The 22,036-nt window shown below is 35.8% G+C and overlaps 1 protein-coding gene across 2 annotated transcripts in view; it reads right to left on the reverse strand.

The window, feature by feature from the left end:
• USP32 (ubiquitin specific peptidase 32) overlaps positions 1–22,036 on the reverse strand; it is a 242,241-nt gene that overhangs the window by 15,840 nt on the left and 204,365 nt on the right. For both annotated transcript variants that reach the window (XM_003996605.6, XM_011289074.4), the window contains exons 18-29: positions 21,743–21,824; positions 20,863–20,937; positions 19,910–20,048; positions 19,599–19,704; positions 17,210–17,383; positions 16,317–16,491; positions 15,483–15,634; positions 14,146–14,257; positions 12,556–12,767; positions 5,834–6,018; positions 1,694–1,780; positions 644–764 (exon numbers count right to left, since the gene is read on the reverse strand). In XM_003996605.6, coding sequence (XP_003996654.4) covers positions 644–764; positions 1,694–1,780; positions 5,834–6,018; positions 12,556–12,767; positions 14,146–14,257; positions 15,483–15,634; positions 16,317–16,491; positions 17,210–17,383; positions 19,599–19,704; positions 19,910–20,048; positions 20,863–20,937; positions 21,743–21,824 — 1,620 coding nt within the window. The remainder of the gene's footprint in view (positions 1–643; positions 765–1,693; positions 1,781–5,833; positions 6,019–12,555; positions 12,768–14,145; positions 14,258–15,482; positions 15,635–16,316; positions 16,492–17,209; positions 17,384–19,598; positions 19,705–19,909; positions 20,049–20,862; positions 20,938–21,742; positions 21,825–22,036) is intronic.

Raw genomic sequence — 22,036 nt, forward strand, 5'->3', positions numbered from 1 at the left:
AAAATAGAAATATTATAAAATTTAATATTTTATAATATCAATATAAATATAAATATTTAATATTTATAAAAATATAAATATTTTTATAGTTAGTATGGAGTTATTAAGTCTTTTTGAAGTAACATTTTCAAAATGTAAAAACTGTTTTCCCAGTAGAGGAATGCTAAGTGTGAAGGAATAGCCATTGAGATACATTCTTAGGTGCCCAGTCTTGAAACATTCAATCTTTCCTTTAATTTTTCTGGTCACTACGCCCAGTAAGCAGCTGTAGCCCTGGGATGCCTTCGAGCTAAGTTACAGTGTTACTAAATGCTGCAGCTGTAATAATAATTAATAAATAGGCAAAGAGGTATTTGTTGCTTGGAGGCCAAACAATATAATGTCTTAGTCATACCCGGAATTTCGAAATTTACTTATTAGTGGTGTTTTTTGAAATGTAATGTCCCAATACAAGTAACTCTGTAAGTGGGAAAACTGAAACATCCATGTAATCATGTCAATATATTAAGTGGCTTAGAGAATACCAATGAATGTTTTTCTGATTGTATTTAGATCACCTAAAACAGAAATGTCACAATACAGTTAAACTGGGAAAATTTTTACTTATGAAAACTACCATCTTATGGTGGCCTTGAGTACTTACCCTTTCCTGTGATGTTTGATAGCGGAGGTGAAGAGCTGTGGGGTCCCAATCTACAGCAATATAGGCATTTCCAATGAAAGCTCTGTCTTCTCCACAATCAATTTTACAGCCTCTGCAAAATCTAAAGGGACGAAAATGATCTACTAAGGAATGAATAATTATGAAAGAATCAACATTTTCTTTATCAGAAATATTTTCTCTTTCTACTTCTCCACTTTCTTGGGTTCAGAATCTGTCATGGGCCTCTAACTTAAGACTGATAAATGTATGAATATGTATTAGTAATTATTTTTATTTCAGGGAAGCATGCTCATTACTTCTCAAGTCTTTGGTTTTTCAAAGCACTTGATAACCCATTTGTTAATCCACATGAATGTGTAGACTTTATGGAAGATAAATGATGCGGGGATTGGATATTTGAGATAATATACCTCTAAGAAAATTCTAAATTTAGTCATTTAATACTCTTGAGGAAGGACATCTGATATAACAATGCCTATTTCCTTGTTTGTAAAGTGGCACACTAAATAAATGTTTGTAAAAATTTATGGGAAGGGAAGGACCATGACAAAGCCATGATTTCAATGCCTATTTAGATTCCATTTGCTAAGTCTATTATAGTTCTCTGAAGATTGTTGACTTTAGCACTCAGATATTTCGCAAGCTGCAACAATACTGACCAATCAGTCTCCATAATTCTTCTAAAAGTCAAAAACAGACTTCCACGAAGCCTAGTAAGTAGACTATGTTCTACTGGGCTCAGAATGCTAAACTGATTTATATATAAGGAGCAGAAGGTATAAAATAATAAATGTTAATCATAAACTATGAATTTAATGAGGATCACAGAGTTTACAAAACCAGCTAAGGCTCAAGAGCAAAAATTAGCTACGGACCACATAAGAAAAAGATGAATCAACAATTGCGATGTTTATTTCAAGCTTCTTATTATTAAGTATTACTTCTAAAAACTGGAAACCTTATGCAAAAGGTATAATATCTGAAGCTGCAATGCTACTAAAATTTTTCCTTTGCATAAGATTACTTTACCTATACCATGGGCACCAAGCACAGGAGTTCCCATCTTTCTGCACAACTCGTAGAGTAAAGGGATACTGATAGCCCATACTGTCATCACTGAAACAGAACATAAACCAAAGAGTATAAAAAACATTTTTTAAAAATTTGTTTTTTATTTTTTTAAATTTACATCCAAATTAGTTAGCATATAGTGCAACAATTTCAGAAGTAGATTCCTTAGTGCCCCTTTACCCATTTAGCACATCCCCCCCCACAATCCTCAGTTTGTTCTCCATATTTATGAGTCTCTTCTGTTTTGTCCCCCTCCCTGTTTTTATAATATTTTTGTTTCCCTTCCTTTATGTTCATCTGTTTTGTCTCTTAAAGTCCTCATATGAGTGAAGTCATATGATTTTTGTCTTTCTCTGATTGACCAGTTCCATTCATGTAGTTGCAAATGGCAAGATTTCATTCTTTTTGATTGCCGAGTAATAGTTGTGTATACATATAAACCACATCTTCTTTATCCATTCATCCATCAATAGACATTTGGGCTCTTTCCATACTTTGGCTATTATTGATAGTGCTGCTATAAACATGGTGGGGGGCATGGGTCCCTTCGAAACAGCACGCCTGTATCCCCTGGATAAATGCCTAGAAGCGCAACTGCTGGGTTGTAGGGTAGTTCTATTTTTAGTTTTTTGAGAAACCTCCATACTGTTTTCCAGAGTGGCTGCACCAACTTGCATTCCCATAAAAAACATTTCTATTTGAGGTCTCAACTCCTTTTCATTTTTTCTTTAAGTAACCCTAGGAAGGGGCATCTGTCAGAGCAGTATGCTCATGGTTGACAGTTCAATGCTAGTTATTTTAACCCATTAGCAGCAGCCCTGTACCAACCCCACTCAGGGCTCCCATGTTGTATCCCTGTTACAGAAGGTAGACAGACTAGACTGCCAGATGTCTCTAAGAGAGGCCATGTGGTCCACACAAAATTTTAAGATAAGCTAATAACCTTATAAGCTAATAAGCTAATCATGAAATCAACTACCAATTATCCTTCAGCCCTAATTCTATCACAAGATTTAATTCACATTAAACTAAAATAATTAGACCTTTCCATGACAAGAACATTGCCACAGCACAGAAAGCCGAAAGATCATAATGGTTTTTAGAAGAGCGGACTATATATAATATATATTATATAATATATATGTAAAAATATATATTATATATATATATAAAATATATATTTATATTGACATATTTCCTTTTTTTTTTAAGTTTTGTTTAATGTCTACACCCAATGTGGGGCTCAAACTCACCACCCTGAGATCAAGAGTCACATGTTTTTCCAACCGAGCCAGTCAGGCACCCCAGAAGCGTTCTTTAATCAGAATCCTGATATGGTACACTGTGAGGCACCCTTTTCCCTGCCTTAACTACTCAAAGCTATAAGCTACCTAACATTTTTAGAGTAATGTCTTTTAACTGCAAGACAGCCTTGATTCTCCCACTTAAACAAGTATTTTTCTTCATCCTTGCCCCAATAAGAAGCAATGCAAGACACCACATTTGGCAACTGGTAGTAGCTGTTACATGGTTGCTAAAGGTAATGAAACCATGATAAGGACTTTGCCACCTCCAAAACGTTCAGTTCCAAATATCCTACTTTGCAATAGCTACCTCCTAACTTTTTAAATCGCTTATTCAAGTATCACTACTCTAACAATTCTTTGACCAAAGGGAAATTTCTAATTACTGCTCTCAAATCCTCACTTTCCTCCTTATCCACTGTCGCTCAAAATAATCATCTTTTATATAGATCCTCGATTCCAGGAATTTGTCCATCTAATCTAAACATTCAAATTTATTGACATTAACACTCACAAAAATAGAGAACTGTACAATGAACCCCCATGTATTGGTCACCCAACTATAATCATCATCAACCCTCAGCCACTTTTAATTCACCTATACCCTTAACCTAGCTCTATAGATTCTTTCATTCCATTAAAAAAAATGGGAAAATATACATAAAATTTACCATTCAACTTTTTTTTAAAAGTAGGCTTCAAGAACAGTGTGGAGCCAAACATGGGGATTGAACTCACAACCATGAGATCAAGACCTGGGCTGAGATCAAGAGTCAGATGCTTAAGCAAATGAGCCACCCAGGCACCTGTACCATTTAACCATTTTTAAGTATACAATTCAGTGACATTAAAGGCATTCACAATGCTGTCTGTGCAACCATCACCACCATCCATCTCCAGAATTTTTTCATCTTCCCAAACAGAAACTCTGTACCATTAAGCAATAATAATACTCCTTTCCTCCCAAACCCTAGTAACCTCTAATCTAATATCTGTCTATGAATTTACCTACTCAAAACGTCTCATAAAAGTGAAATCATACAGTATTTATCCTTTTGTATCTGGCTTATTTCACTTAGTATAATGTTTTCAAGGTTCAACCATGTTGTAGTGTGTATCAGAACTTCATTCCTTTTTATGGCTGACAAATACTCCACTGTATGTACATACCACAGTTTATCCATTTGTCTGCTGATGGACATTTGGGTTGTTTCCACCTCTTGGCTATTGTGACCCACTAGGTTATTTTGAAGGAAATCAGAGGCATTTTATCATTTTCATTCATAAATATTTCATTGTGTTATCTCTAAAAGACTCTTATTATTTTTTTTATTGCCTGTAGGACTATTTTCTCTTTAATCTATTCTAACCTCCATGCCTTCATCTATACCATTCCATCTATACTAAAATAGCTTTTGCAAAGGTCACCAAAGACTGCCATTTTATCAAGTCCAGTGGTCAGTTCCCAGGCCTCTTCTTACTAAAGCTCTCTGTAGCATTTGAAACTGATCATTCTTCCTTTAAACACTTCTTCACTTCTGGGACACCACTCACTCCTAATTTTCTTCTTTCGTCACTGGCTGCTTCTTCTCAATCTCCTTTTTTGTCATTTTTCAACCTCTAAATGTTGGAATGCATCAGGAATTACATTGGGGGGGGTGTCTTCTCTATCTCTTACTCTCTAAACATTATCATCTGGTCTCAGGGATTTAAATACCAACTATTTGTGATGACACCTATATTTTTATATCTCCAACAAAGGACACTGAAGTCTATATCCCACTTAAAAATATAACATACATGTTGAATTTAACTTGATTCCTGTCATCTCTTGCTCAAACCTACTCCTTCCTCAGTTTTCCTCACATTAAATGTTACCACCATTCACAAACAATTGCTCAGGCTGATAACCAAACTTGGGTTCCTCTTTCCCTCATACTCCATATCCAATTCATTAGCAAGCCAGGGAAAAGTCCTCATCTGGAAGTTCTTCAATTTAATCACACTTTCACTTCAAATTTAATCTTGCCCTGTTGTCATTTTTACTTAACATGACATTCCTCAACTAAATTGCTTATTATTTGCAGTTTTCCTTTAAGATTTATTCTTTTTTCTTAAATTACTTTTTTTTTTTTAATTTGAGGGAGAGAGAGAGAGAGATAGCGCACAGGGGAGAGGGGCAGAAGGAGAGAGAGAGAACCTTAAGCAAGCTCCACACTCAGCAAAGAGCCTGACGTGGGGCTTGATCCACAATCCTGGGATTATGACTTGAGCCAAAATCAAGAGTCAGACACTTAACAGACTGAGCCATGCAGGTGGCCCTCCATGTTAAACTAACAAGGCATGGAAACAATCCAACTGAATCATTTGTTATGGTATGGGGATTTTTCAGAGTTCATGTATAGAAATGTACGTGACTGTTTCCATTCTGCATTCCAGCAAGTTGAGAGGATACAAACTCCCTGGTGAATTTATACTCCCTAGTTTTGCAATAACAGAAGTCAAGGATAATACCTGAAGCATTTAAAGCATTAGCAGGAGGGACTTCAGGTAAGAGAGTACAGAATGAAAGGATTATTAGACACTAGAATGTCTAGGTCATGAAAGGAAGTTGTACAGTCTCTCCTACTCAATAGATCAAACCACATGGTTGAATTATACGCTTTCTGGATGTCTCTTCAAAGAGTGATTAACTTAACATGGAATGTGTCCTATATATTACATAGAATTCATATAAATTCTTCTTCTTGAGTTTGGAAACCACCTGTCCAGGCTTATCCCCCTCTCAACTCACCAATCCTGAGCATGGTTACTGGCTTCCTGAGGTGGGAGTGGGCTGGCTAATCGAGACACCTGAATCCAGACCGCATCATACAGGTCCTTCTTCCGGGTATGCACAGTACATGGAACAATCAGTGGCATTCCAAAGAGGCTGGGGCGATTCTTCTGAGATGAAAGGAAATACAGTTCTGTCCTCATCTGTATGTACAAACAAGAGAAGAAAGGGCTGAGAAGACAGGCCTTTGATTCCTCCCTTTCATTCTAAGGCAGCCAATAACAGGCAACAGTATCATTTTCAAAGTAGTCCCTACCACACTTCTCTTTATTTATAAAACCACATTTAATTAACATAGAGAATATGGTTATTTAGAGTGGAAGGTTGAAGATTGAAGTATTGCCAGTTTTAGAACTGCTATCAAACTTTTCAGCATTTAGTATTTTCAAACTAGTTTTCTCTGATAAATATTTCTCACACACACAGAACCACATGTAAAAACTAGTAATAGTTTCCTAACTCAAGGTTTTTAAAAGCACTTAAAATCCTTTCTCTAGAAAGGATGCCAGTAAACCAAACTGCCTCAAAACACAATTTTCTAATAAGGTGTTGACAGCTGTTGTTAGAGCAGCAATTCCTAAACTGTTGGGAAGATATGAAACCCAGCCATTTAATGTTATAACAACTTATGCACCTTCCTAAAAGTAGCTGAGCTGACTTTAGTCTTTTTTGTTTTTTAATTACATGATAGAATAAAAGTAAAGTAAACTTTAAAAATATTTGCTTTTAGTATGTTAAGGAGATTCCTTAATATAGAGATACTGCACAGAAGTACCTTGGAAATGGCTGCTTAATAAAACAAAAGTTTAGTATAATAAAAGGTTGACTGCAATTCAGGATTACTCAAAAAACTGCTGAGCACTTGGACATTTAATTCTTTAAGTGTGGTCTTTGTGTAGTAGTTAGAGAAGCTAAATCAACAACTTACAAACTCACCAACGGTTAGCTAGTTTCTTAAAGTCTTCTATTTCAGATTCTCAAGCATTTTATCTTGCCATTATTCATTTTTTAAATTAAACCCTTTTTTTTTTTAAAGATCTTATTTTTAAGTAATCTCTACACCCAACATGGGGCTCAAACTTACAACCATGAGATCAAGAGTTGCATGCTCTACCAACTGAGCTAGCCAGGCACCCCTTGCATTATTCATTTAAGCTTAGCTAAATACATGATTCTAAGACTGTATTTCATGTGCTGATGTTCTTATAAGACTCACAGTTGATACGTGGACAGAATTCAGAATAACTATTTTTCAAAAACCTAAAAACAGGGGCACATGGGTAGCTCAATCAGTTGAGCATCTTACTCTTGATTTCAGCTCAGGTCGTGATCTTGTGGTCATGAGATCAAGCCCTGCATCAGGCTCTGTGCTGGATTCTCTCTCTCCCTCTCCTTCTGCCCCCCACCCCTGTGTGCACACTCTCTCTCTAAAAAAAACAAACAACCAATAAAACAAAAATCTAAAAATATAGGTTAATTCTTCTCTCCTTAAACTTCTACTGTTCTTCCACTCTCTCAGCAGATGACTTATTTTACTAAATAAATGAGATCATCAAAGCAATGACCTCTTCATTCCTCAGTGTAGCTCTTTTCTAAACCCACAAAAAATTTTCATCCTCTTGAGGGTAACTTCTCCCAGTACCACTGGGAGATACTACTCAGTTCCTCATGGGAATAACACTCCCAGCTTTCCTATACCAGGAATCCTCCTTTTGCTCTCTCCTAACAACTTTTCCTCCCAGCTGGAAAAACTCATTTGGCCCAACTGTTCAAAGGAGTTTTGCTCCATTTCTTTACTCGGTTATATTGCGAAACTTCAATTTTCACTCTTTTGATTTCTCTGATCCATGTAAACCACTTCTTTCTTTCTTTTTTCCTTTAAATTGACTTTTCCTTTATTTGTCACATCAATACCGTTTTCCCATTTCTCTATTTTCTGAATATTCTTGCCTAGGTTGCCTTGTCTCATTCTTATTCATCTTTTACCTTGTAGAAAGGAGGAGAAAAAAAATAAACTACTTTCAAAGTAATTCAATCATGAGATCAGAAAGGTCTGAAAGAAGGTGGCAATAAAAATGAAGAAATGGTAAATTCAAGTAGTATTTTAAAATAAGATATTAAGGGGATGGGGCCCCTGGGTGGCTCAGTTGGTTAAGCATCCGATTTTGGCTCAGGTCATGATCTCACAGTTTGTTGAGTTCAAGCCCCACGTTGGGCTCTGTACTGACAGCTCAGAGCCTGGAGCCTGCTTCGGATTCTGTGTCTCCCTTCCACTCTGCCCCTCCCCAACTTGTGCTCTTTCTCTCAAAAATGAAAGAATAAATAAACTTAAAAAAAAAAAAAGAAAAGAAATTAAGGGTTGCCTGGATGGCTCAGCTTGTTGACTGTATGACTTCAGCTCAGGTCATGATCTCATGGTTTGTGAGTTCAAGCCCCCACATCAGGCTCTGCTGTCAGCACAGAGCCCACTTAGGATCCTCTCTTCTCCTCTCTCTCTGCCACTCCACCACTCGTGCTCTCTCTTTCTCTCAAAAAATACATTGTTTTTAAAAAAAAAGAAGAAGAAATTAAAGGGCATAGTGATATACTGAATATAGGGTTTTAGAAGAAAAGGGGAGAAAAAAATCTAAGGATACTCTCAGCCTTTAGCTTTTAGCATGGAAGAATGGTGTTGCCTTTCACAGAAATAATAGGAAAAGGGACTTGACTTGAGACAGACAGATGGTAAAATCAATTTCAGGTATTCCTAAAGCACCTGTCTAGATCATGAAAGAAACTGGAAATCGATAACTGGTTAAAAGGTGAAAATTAAGAGTTGACAATGTGGCTTTATGGTCTAATAATTACAAAAAACTGTATATAATGCTTTAGCACTTACCAAGTGCTCTATAAAACATATTCATGAAAATTCAAGAGAGTGGTTTTCCAAGACTTTTTAAAAAGTACATGAGAATTCTTAATTTATGATCTGATAATACTTGGTTAAAAAAAAGAGAGAGAGAGACATAGGGAAATGCTGATGGGAGTAGTTGGAGCTGTACTTAAAGCCAATACCAAGTACAAATGGATGCCTTAATTCTCTATCCACTCATATAATCCCATACAATCCTGTCTAGAACGTGGCCCATAGAATGTCATCTACGTTGTCAGGTGCTCACTTTAAGTCATGAGTTATTAATTCAAAAGGGTAGACAAGTACATTTTAAAGAATTATCACAAAGCAAATAGCTGTATAATCACTAGTCAAAGACAGAATACAGCTAGCACTCCAAAAGCCTCCCTCTGCTTCCTCCCAATCACAATTTCTTCCTTCCTTCAAAAGTTCAGTTTTTCTAATTTTATGGTAATCACTTCCTTGCTTTTTCTTTATAGTTTCATAGGCTATGCATAAAAACAGTAAATTTCATTTTCCCTGTTTTTAAAGTTTTTATTTATAAAAAGAATCATATATTTTATATTTCTTTTGTGTCTGGCTTCTTTTCCACATTAGGTTTATGAAATTCATTTATGTTGGGTACAACTCTAAATTCATTCATTTTCATTGCTGTAGAATATTCTATCATATGAATGTCTCAACTTCCTTATCCTTTTTCTACTACTAATGGACATTTAATGTTTTTATTTTTTGTTTTCAGCTTTGGGTGATTACAGATAATGCTGCTAATGCTAATGCTGCTGAATGAATATTCTTGTACATATCTCCTGATACACATGTCTGTTTGGTAGATGCTTAAAAAGGAGAATTGCTTACCTTTAACTAAAAAACTACTTTCCAAAAGAGCTATATTAACTTATACTCTTTTTTAAAAAAAATTTTTTTTCAACGTTTATTTATTTTTGGGACAGACAGAGACAGAGTATGAACGGGGAAGGGGCAGAGAGAGAGGGAGACACAGAATCGGAAACATGCCCCAGGCTCCAAGCCATCAGCCCAGAGCCCGACGCGGGGCTCGAACTCACGGACTGCGAGATCGTGACCTGGTCGAAGTCGGACGCTTAACCGACTGCGCCACCCAGGCGCCCCAACTTATACTCTTATCAGCAGTGTATGAGAGTTCCTGTTGCTCAAATATCCTCATCATCACTGTTAATCAGTTTAAGCTGCTCTGGTGGGTGTGCGGTGATATGCTAATGGAGCTTTAATTTGTATTTCCCTGGTTAGTAGTCTGGCTGATCACTTTTTCATATGGTTACTGGCTATTTGTATATCCTTTCTGTGAAGTGCTTATTTAAAATTAACCATTTTTTGTTCAAAAAATTTTTTTATTTGAGAAAGGGAGAGACAGAATAAGCAGGGAAGAGGGGCAGAAGGAGAGAGAATCTTTAGCAGGCTCACACTCAGCACAGAGCTGAGGCTCAACTGTGGGGCTCAATCCCACAACCCTGGGATCATGACCTGAGCCAAAATCAAGAGTCAGATACCCAACTGACTGAGCCACCCAGCGCCCTGAATTGTTTTTTAATGATTTATATGAGTTCTTTATATTTTCTAAATTGAGTCTTTTTGTGGTTATAGGAGTGGCAGACATCTTTGACTCCAAGGCTTGCCTTTCTATGCAATGGCATCTTTTGATGGAACTAAAGTTCTTAATTTTAATGATGTCCAATTTATTAATCTTTTCCTTTATGGTTAGTGCTTTTTGTGTCCCATTTAAGTAGTCTTTTCCTACATCAAGGTCATGAATGTATTCACCTATTATCTTCTAGGAGCTGTTTTATTGTTTTGCTTTCATATTTAGTTCTGTAGTCCACCTGGAATTGAACATTATGTGGTAAGAGGTAGGTGTCAAGTTTCATATGGCTATTCAATTATCTCAGCACCATTTACCAAGAAAATTGTCTTTCTCTCACTGCTCTGCAATGCTATCTTTGTTATAACTCAAATGTGCATACATTTGTGAATCTGTCTCTGGGTTCTCTATTCTAAACCACTGTTAACTACTTGTCTTTTCTCATACCAATATCACAATGTCTTAAGTACTTAAGTGTTATAAAATAATTGTAATATCTTGTAGCTCAATTCGTCATGCTTTACTCTTCTTCAAGAGTATCTTGGTTATTCCAGTGCTTTGTATTTCCACATTTTTTTTAATTTTAATTTTTTTTTACTTTTTTATTAAAAAAATTTTTTCTAATTTAGTTTGAGAGACAGAGAGAGCAGAGGAGGGGCAGAGAGAGAAGGAAAGAGACAATCCCAGGCAGGCTCCGTGCTGTCAGCACAGAGCCCGATGCAGGGCTCGAACTCACGAACCATGAGATCATGACCTGAGCCGAAACCAAGAGTCAGATGCTTAACCAACTAAGCCACCCAGTGCCCCCGCCCCCTGTTTGTTTAAGTTTCTTTATTTTGATAGAGCACAGGAGGGGCAGAGAGAGAGAATAATTTTTTTACTTTTTAAGTAAGCTCTGTGCCCAACATAGGGCTTGAACTTACGTCCTCAAGATCAAGAGTCCCATACTCTACTGAATGAGCTAGCCAGGTGCCCCTCTGCTTCCACATTTTAGCATCAGCTTATCAAGTTTACATACACGAGCATACATACACATAGTAAGCATTTATATTGGGATTGTGCACTGAATCTGTAGATGAGTTTGTGAAGAACTCAGATCTTTGAAATATCTGGTCTTCTAATCCATGAACATGGTCTATTTCCCTCAAATATTTGAGTCTTCTTTAATTTTTATCAATATTTTTATTGCTTTCCATATAGATACCTTGTGTATCTGTTGCAGTTTATTTCTAGGTACTTAAATCTAATGACAAGTGCTATCAGTAAATCTCACTAGTGAACAGCAGAGGGAGAAGCAGAAGATCATGTAAAGATAGAGGCAGAGATTGGAGTTATGAGATAAGAAATGCCTATGGAAGTTGGAAGAGGCAAGGAAGGATTCTCCCCTAAAGCCTTTGGAGGGAGCACAGCCCTGGTGATTTCAGATGTCTTGAGATACCTATAGAACTATGAAAGAATAAATTTCTGTTGTTTTAAGCCATGAAATTTGTGCTAATTTGTTACAGCAGTCCTAGGAAACAACTTGTTTTTACCCAAGAACGTTCCTGTTTCTCTCCAAAAAAACCAACCAACCAACCTCCAAATACATCCATGCTTACATGGCAGAGAAGATGTACATGCCTACATGAAAATATGGGAGACACAAACTTTTAAAAAGGGAGTCGTATTTGGATGTAGCAGCCATCCTGTTGCTGCTTAATATGAGTGAGGAATGACACTTCAAATTTTTAAAAAATGTTTATTCATTTTGTGTGTGTGTGTGTGTGTGTGTGTGTGTGTGAGAGAGAGAGAGAGAGAGAGAGAGAGAGAGAGAGAGAGAGAGAGAGAGAACAAGTGGGGGAGGAGCAGAGAGAGAGGGAGACACAGAATCTAAAGCAGGCTCCAGGCTCTGAGCCATCAGCACAGAGCTGACACAGGCTTGAACCCACAAATTGTGAGATCATGACCTGAGCTGAGTCAGACACTTAAACGACTGAGCCACCCAGATTGCCACTGAGGAATGGTATTTCATACAATGGCCAGCATGTGTGATACTAAATCCTGGCTCTGATCACTTACAATAACACCCTGAAAGTGAACACAATGAAGAGGCTTCAAAGACAGAAAGTGGCTATGTTTCACAAATGACATTGGTTAAGATGAGCAATAAGTTGCCTAATTTAAACTAACCATTTTTCGGTGGACTGCAATGATGTAGCCTGTAAAGGAATTGTCAGGAAGAGATGGCATATGACCATTCACCATTCCATTTGTGAAGTTCTTCTCAGTTCCACATGGCACAACAGTGTTTGGCATTCCATTGGGTATAAACATTGGTCGGGGCAAGTCTCCATTGGTTGTTAGGGTCAACATTCCATTTGTAGATGGGGAAGAGGAGAAATCTACAAATTCATAGATAAGTACAGCATCATAAGCTTGTGGTGTTTTCATCTTTGCTCTTTTCTCAAATAATGTGGGGACCAAGACCACTGTAGTAGAGTCTCTTTTAGCAAAGGACAGGGAGAAATCATAGTTCAAATAATAATTCTGGACTGACTGGAAGATTTTAATTTCAGATTTTACTTCTATAACTCACACTTAAGATGAAATGACAAAGCAAGAATAACTGCTGGAAGTAACTGCTTGGAAGTATAAGTAAAAAAAAAAAAAGTTGGTTTTCTTTTAGTTTTCTGAAAAGTAGAGGTAAAATTTTTGTAAGAATCTTTATCAGCATCATACCTGTTCAACCTAAATGATATTAAATTCAGATGGAAAATCCCATTTTTTTGTTCTTACAAATAGTTTGAACATACAAATAGTTCTGCCACTTGTTTTCTTTTCCCTCTCTACGAATTCATTTCTCTATTCCCCTAAAAATGTTCAGTTGAAAACAACAGTCTCTAGCTAGATGTTCCTTTTTTTTTTCATTTTAGTTTTTAAAAAATATTTTTTAGATTAGTTTGAGATAAAGAGGAAAGTACAGATTTCGCATTTGTCCCCAAAAATGCAAAGCCTTCCCCATTAGCAACATCCCCCCAACCAAAGTGATATATTTGTTAAAAATGATGAAAGATGCCTTTTAAATTTAAATTATATTAAAAATGTATTTCTCTTAGTCTCAACAGTCCATATGACTTGTGAATATTCTATTGGATGGAAAAGATTACAGAAAATTTCCATCATTGCAGACAGTTCTATTGAACAGTGATTATTTAAACAAAAAAGCAGTATTAAATCATCCATCAACCCACTATCAATACTCTACTAAGTGCCAACAAGAGGAGCCTCATTCTCTATGAGGCCCTTTATAGTCAGGAAATAAACCTAATTATAAGCAGTATGAAGAATAGACCAACAATGTTAATGGTCAAAAAGATTTAACTGATAACCATATCAAACCACATGCATATTAAACAGATTCTTTTTTTGTTATTTCCTACCCCCACTTAAATAGATTCTTTTTGTCGTGTTTATTGTTTTATTCTCTGATAGTATATTATATATCTCTCACACCATTTGTTGCCATGTTAGTATCAGATAAAAGAATTAAGAGATCTGAATTCCAGTGGTAGACTTAGTTAAATAAGCATCTGCTTGTCACTTACATTGCCTGAATTTTAGGTTCCTCATCTAAAAAATGAGGAATCTGAGCCAAATGATCACCAAGGTTTCCATCAGTCTCCAAAATTCTTTTGCCTGAATATCCTTAGCCCAAATAAATATAAACCGTTAGGCCAATATTTAAAGCCAAAATAACGAGAATAACTAGTTCTATCTTACCTGTCTGTGTTGGACTAGAAGCTGAAATTGGAGATCCAGGAATGGGAATTTCAAATGCACACAAAAATCCACTCACTGAGAGTCTCACTTTTTGGTTGTCTTGAGGGAAATTCTACAGAAAAAGAGGATGAGAAGGAGGAAATGTTTCATATAAAATGGAAAATCATTTGAAACAAACGTCTTAGATGGTTTCACGAATAAAACAAACAAAATGACTGAATAACTTTTCTCAAACAGCTAAAAGATGAAAGCTTGATAAACTGACTGAAAACTAACCTCACTGACAAAACATGTTATCCCATTCCATAGGACAGAAGTTGTTTTGAATAACTGATGGCTTAAGTTTTGTCCTTCATTTCAAGCATCTAAATCCCAAACCTCAGAGAGATCTTACCTTTGTATTACACATGAAAAAACATCAGTTGGGAGTTTGTTCAGAAAGCCCAAAGATGAATATGAATAATATCAATGGTAGGAGTTCAATTGAGGGTAGGCAATATATTATTATTTTATTAATTTTAATTTTTATTTATTTTTGTTTCAAGCTTTTACTTAAATCCTAGCTAGTTAATACATATATAGCATAATATTAGTTCCAGGCAATGTATTTATTAAATTGCTTGCTTCTCCAGCTGGTATGCACGAAGAAGTGATTTATGTCAATTTGTCTTTGCTCTCTAACATCTTAGTGTGTTGAAAGGCCAGGTATATATATTCATAAATAAATAGTAAAAGCATACATTTATAAATATGTAAAATACTTTAACCAAGGAAGAATTCTAGTAAGAGTGGTAATACAAAAACCTGTAAAGTGTAGCAGCAGTAGTCACTGGGGGAAATCTATACTGTAGTGATGTAGCTAGATTACTCCATACAGATAGCGCTAGGCTTATATTTCCCTTCTTTTAAAATGCCACTATCAGGGTACCTGGGTGGCTCAGTTGGTTAAGTTAAGTGTCCATCTTCAGCTCAGGTCATGATTTCATGGTCATGGGTTTGAGCCCTGCATCAGGCTCTGTGCTGACAGCTCTCTGGAGCCTGCTTTGGATTCTGTGTCTACCTCTCTTTCTGCCCCTTCCCTGCTTACTCTCTTGTCTCTGTCTCTCAAAAACGAATAAAAATGTTAAAAAAAAAATTTTTTTTAATGCCACTATCATTATTACTTCTTTATGCTGGTAGATACCCTTTTTAAAGTTTCAGGGATGGGAAACTGTTAAATTTTGTTCATTCTTTGTTGTGTTTTGATATCCCCTTCAGTCATTTAATAATTAATTGAGAAAACTGTGATCTTTAAAGGATGGAATCAAGGGTATCCTAGAAAGAATAATCAATATTACCTTTATGTTGGACCCATGTACTTCTGCAAGAAGGATCTGTTCTGATTTAAGTCCACAGAGATCGCTCAGCTGTTTTTTTAAACCTGTGTACTTTTCATCCATATTCAGTCGTAGTCCATATCGTACAGGGGTAGTACCATCCAGCTTAATAACTAGTAAAGAGAAAACATCTTTTAGGTATAATGCATATAATGCACATTTCACTGAAAGCTCTACTGTGTGTGTGTGTGTGTGCGTGCGTGTCTGTGTGTGTGTGTGTCTTGGAAACAGCAAACGTTTCAGTCTAGAATTTTTATTTTACATGTAAACTACAAGAAATGGTTGTATCATCAGGGATGATACTGAGTGAAATCATTATTTTTGGATGTTCATCTGATATAGAAGTGTGAGTGGTTTTGTAAGATTTTAAAGAGTTTCTGGCATGTTTGAAACTAACAGAGGTATCAATGGGCACAAGGTGTGGTCCCATGTTCCAGGGTCTGGAGTTCCTGCCTGAAATTACACTGTTGGATTATAACATGCTGACCAATTTTTATGATAATACATTATAATGTTTGTTTATTTGGGGGGGGCGGGGCAGAGAGAGGGAGATACAGAATCCAAAGCAGGCTCCAGGCTCTGAGATGTCAGTACAGACCTTGACATGGGGCTCGAACCCATGAGCCATGAGATCATCCTGAGCCAAAGTCAGACACTTAACTGACTAAGCCACCTAGGTGCCCCTATGAGAATGCATTATAAAAAAATGACTATACTTAGAAATTCAAATTCAGGCTACCTGATCAATGTAGAAGACATTGAAGTTAAGTAGATTTTCAGAACTTTGTGACCTACCTGTTATTTCTAAGTGCATATAACTGTCCATTGGTAGTGGCAAAGACAAAAAATTGAAAGGGTCAAATCGGACACTTATATGCCCACACGTTTTGCATCTGACTTGGGACCTCAGCTGCCCATGGAACAAATCCACAACAATCGACCTATTCCTTCTCAGATGGTTGTCCCATGCCTAGCAAGGAAAAAGATCAGAGAGCTTTCTTTTTTCAAAATTCAAAAAATAATTATTTCTACATAAATTCAAATAAATTGGTTAAATATTTTAGGTTTAAATGCCAAGAATATAACCCTCTGAAACTAATGTAACATTATGTCAACTATACTCCAATAAAAAAAAGAACATAATCCTTAATCTTCATTTAAGATATAGAAACTTTCTGCCTGCAAATTTACAATTCAAATATGTAATTTAAAATGTACTGGCCTACTGAGATAGGAGAGAAAACCAGTTCTTGATTAGAATGTGATTCTTTCTGTTCAACCTAAATGATATTAAATTCAGATGGAAAATCCCATTTTTTTGTTCTTACCATGGTAACAATGATGAGAATTAAAGTTCTTTGTCCATTAAAGAGCAGATAAAACATACATATTCATCATTGTACACATCATTTTAGCAATTATGGGGACTCCTGAAGTTCTACTGAATAAGTCCTGCATCCTTTCCCGTAAGTTTACAATGTAAAAAGGCAACATGTAAAATTTTTCATTAAAGATGCCTTGTTTTGGCATTACTGAACAAGAATCAAGCAGAGAAATATAAATTCTTTTACTTCCATAGTAAAATTTTGATCACAGAATAGTTTAGTTAGCATTCAACTTGTACAACACACATCTGTGGCCAGAACATTTTATCTATTGCTTACATTAGAAACTCAAAACCGACAAACCTCTGCAGCTACTTCCCAGTCTGGTCGGCCATCACTGTCCTTCAGTTCCACATAGGGCTTCTCATGGACTCGGTTAAGATCTTCATGGAGACCATCCAAGAGAAAAGCCAGAAGTTCTTGGGAGTCTTGTTGCTGGAACCCATTAAACCTGGGAGCATATTTTGCTATGGTCCACTATAAATATAACAGAATCAAACTCATTATTTGCTACCCCATAAAATTTGGAATGAACATGCCCCATAATTCAATCAGAGGCATTATAAGAAGATAAAGTATTCAGTCTGCCTCCATTTCAGCAAATATATTTGGAATAATCATGAAATCTCTCGTGTCTTAATTTCAAATGACAAAAAAAAAAAAAAAAAAAGGAAAGAAAAACAAAAAAGTATTTTGGCTAATTCTGTGTCCCAGTTCAGTATCATATAAGCAAAAAGTTCTTTAGGTACACAGACATTATTTAAGACAGGTAAAGACTGAAATATATATATATATATATATATATATGTTTATATATTTTTAAGGTTTTTATTTTGAGAAAGACAGAGACAGTGTGAGCAGGAGAGGGGGAGAGAGAGAAAGGGAGAGAGAGAAATAATCCCTAATAGGCTCCACACTGTCAGCACAGAACCCGATAAGGGGCTTGAACTTCCGAAACTGTGAGATCATGACCTGAGCCGAAATCAAGAGTTTGACACTTAACTGACTGAGCCACCCTGACACCCCAAGACAGAAACATTAAAATAGCATTTGCTTTCATTGAAAAATTCCTGTTACAGTTTTCTTTTACAGTTAACCTATCTAGTCTTATAACCTTTTATTACTAGAGGCAGAATAGCCTCATGTTTAACTCTGAGGACTTACTATCTTGTAATCTTGGGCAAACTAGTTAACTGCTCTGAGCCTTAGTTTCCTGAGCCATAAAATGAAGATAATAATATTGCTTTATATTACAGGACTATTTAGAAGATTAAAGGAGTTAATACAAACAAAATATCATTAGAATAGTGCCTGGAACATGAAAAGATGCTCAACATCGCTCCTCATCAGGGAAATACAAATCAAAACCACACTCAGATATCACCTCACGCCAGTCAGAGTGGCCAAAATGAACAAATCAGGAGACTATAGATGCTGGCGAGGATGTGGAGAAATAGGAACCCTCTTGCACTGTTGGTGGGAATGCAAATTGGTGCAGCCACTCTGGAAAACAGTGTGGAGGTTCCTCAAAAAATTAAAAATAGACCTACCCTATGACCCAGCAATAGCACTGCTAGGAATTTACCCAAGGGATACAGGAGTACTGATGCATGGGGCACTTGTACCCCAATGTTTATAGCAGCACTCTCAACAACAGCCAAATTATGGAAAGAGCCTAAATGTCCATCAACTGATGAATGGATAAAGAAATTGTGGTTTATATACACAATGGAGTACTATGTGGCAATGAGAAAGAATGAAATATGGCCCTTTGTAGCAACATGGATAGAACTGGAGAGTGTGATGCTAAGTGAAATAAGCCATACAGAGAAAGACAGATACCATATGGTTTCACTCTTATGTGGATCCTGAGAAACTTAAAGAAACCCATGGGGGAGGGGAAGGGAAAAAAAAAAAGAGAGAGGTTAGAGTAGAAGAGAGCCAAAGCATAAGAGACTCTTAAAAACTGAGAACAAACGGAGGGTTGATGGGGGGTGGGAGGGAGGGGAGGGTGGGTGATGGGTATTGAGGAGGGTACTTTTTGGGATGAGCACTGGGTGTTGTATGGAAACCAATTTGACAATAAACTTCATATATTGAAAAAAAAAAAGAATAGTGCCTGGAAGTGGTTAAGTAGTCAAATTTTTAGCTATTATGATTATTAATTTTAAACTAAAAAGTTTTTGTATTGTTTTTAAATAAAGATAAAAAATAACCCTAACTTTACTACATATGATATTAATGCAAAATTTGTATCCATGAATTTCAGTAATTACATTCTTTCTTTAAATTTAAATTTAAATAAGCTTTTTTAAATTCTACAGATAGAATTAATTACTTTAGTAATGTCAAAAATATATGGAGTATCATTAACTAGACTCAGAGGTATATCTTGCAGTTAGAATACTGTTAATAGTAAAGGACTAACAATGGAAGATTTACTATACATACAAGTAAGATACCTGATAAATTAGTAAACTGAATGACATTCCAAATTTAGACTGTGACTTTGTTTCCCAGTATTTTGCATACATCTGAACAAGTAAAAGTATTTGACATCTATGTCTAGTAAAGGATCTAAAAAACATTAGTTAAACTAAAAAAGCTAAACATAAAAAGCATGTGGAGAAAAAGAATTACTTAAACAACTGCTTAGGACTTAAATACTTTCATATTATTTTAATCTGCTTACCCGAAGCTTTAATGGGGCGACATTCTTCTGAGTTCCACTCCAAAGTTCCTGTACTAAATCCCCATAGCACTTAGCCATATGCCCCTTCATACCAATGGGATTTGTCCTAGAAGTTTAAAGAGGAGAATTTTTGCCAAAGATTCTCATAAATCACAATCACAGAAATGCCTAGCATCTATTTTCTCACATCAAAATATCTTTTTTAAACAAGTATGTCTTTCCCCTCATTTCATACTAACTAGGGCAAATAAGACTTTTGGGTTCATATCAAAATTATAAAGAGAGAGCAATGAATCAGGAAATATTATTACCTGTTGAGTTCATAAAGATGTCTCCCTGAGATAAAATACTGTGTCAGTGGCTGTGTGTTACTAACACACTGGATGCTTGAGTTCATGAAGCATGTGTTTCCCAGGTTACTCAGACCTGTGGCTCCTTTTTCTGTGGGAACTGGAACAAACAATATGAGAAAGAAGCTTAGCTATAGTAAGATGTCACAGACCAAACAGTTACTTGTATTTGATGCAAAGATTTTTAAAATTCTTTCAGTTGGCTAAATGGAGCTAATACTTCTTTATCCAGTCTTGGAATGCTAAAAGTAGAGAAGGTTTTTCATGGGATGTCACTGGCAATCATGATAATCCAAGTTCATTTGTGATCTAAAAGTAGCAATGATTCTCTTTAACTGCTATGATAGTTTTTTTTTTTAATTTTTTTAAAAGTTTTTATTTATTTTTGAGACAGAGAGAGACAGAACATGAGCAGGGCAGGGGCAGAGAGAGAGGGAGACACAGAAGCCGAAGCAGGCCCCAGGCTCTGAGCTGTCAGCACAGAGCCTGATGCGGGGCTCAAACTCACGGACTGTGAGATCATGATCTGAGCTCAAGTCGGATGCTTAACTGACTAAGCCACCCAGGCACCCCTGCTATGATAGTTTTTTAGAATTCAAACAATTCTCTCCTAGTATCGGGTCTTTAAAAAGATATAAATTATTTAATTGTGAGGTTAGAAAAAATGTGAAGCTTCAGGAAAAAGTAAAGTAAAAGGGGAACTAGTTCACTTTTGAACTAGAGGGCCAAAAGTTGTTAACACTTCAATAGATAATTAAAAAAAAAAAAAAAAAAAAAAAGAAGGAGGAGGAGGAGGAGCATAAGCAGAGGAAGAAGAAGAGGAAGAAGAAGAAGAAGAAGAAGAAGAAGAAGAAGAAGACGACGACGACGACTTTTAAGATCATCTCTTTAAAAATAATACATCAGAGACTTACCCTTGTGTCTATCTATTTTACTACTGTTTGCTATAAAGGACATTTCCTCAGGCCAACTCATATCTTTGTTGCGAACTGGAAAGACAGAAAATGTGTTAATTTCTTATCTATATCCATTTAATTGCTTCTGTTTTTTTTTTTTTTTGAAAAGAGTTTATTTCTAAATAAACCAGAAACTGAAAAAAAAGGGGTTAATTTTGTAATTGATTCTAAAACTATTCCAACTCTATATTGGGGACTTTACAGTCACTTAATTAGAATTCATTAGTAAGCTATTCCCTCAATTACCTGCCTGAATTAAAATTATACTCAAGTATCGATAAATGTAATTAAAGCTCTTAAACTCAGTGCATTACAATTATCACAATTCCTTCTTAAATTGTGACAACTGTTAGAGTAAAACTCTATTTTAATACAAAGGCAGCTAGCAATGTTTCCAAAAATCTTGATGGGAAAAGATACATTTTAAATTTTCAATGACACATGCATGCCACTATGTAAATGTATATGTGAATATACAAGTAAGCTCTGTTGGTGAGTGACCAGTATTGATGACTAATGAAAGCCTGTGCCACTAACTGTGCCAGAAAGTTAGTTTTCTTACTCAAACTCAAAAAAGGCAGCTTGAAATTTCTAAGAAATTTTGTAAATTTATAACCGAATTCACTTGTTTCTACCCACCATTTCCATCCATTGCCAGCCAATGAATGTAGACATATTTTTCTTTTAAAGCAATCTTGATAGTATGTAGGATTACATAAGACCTTAATAGTTTTTCTTTACTATAACAGTTAGAAAAATTATAAAATGAATTACTGAGTAACTAAACCTTAAATTCTTTCCCTAAAATCTAATATAGATGCATGCTTCCATCTTGTACCTTCAATTACCAGATGCTGCTCATCCTGGATTTTCAAATATTCCAATCTATGATCCTCATCATCCAGAAGAGTAAGGTAATTCTGGTAAGGAGGAGGAAATGTTTTTGTTAAATTGATTACTAAATTTAAAACAAAATGGAAATAAAATAAAAATGAATGACAAACACATCCTTGAAGTTCTATAACTTATGTGACAGATATGTGGATATTATAGTTGTTCAGAAATATTAATAATTTAGTTGGCAACATGAGAGAAAAACAATGTCAACTTCATAAACAAATACTTTATGTCT

Source organism: Felis catus, chromosome E1, assembly GCF_018350175.1.
Source record: "Felis catus isolate Fca126 chromosome E1, F.catus_Fca126_mat1.0, whole genome shotgun sequence".
In the NCBI taxonomy this organism is placed as follows: domain Eukaryota; kingdom Metazoa; phylum Chordata; class Mammalia; order Carnivora; family Felidae; genus Felis; species Felis catus.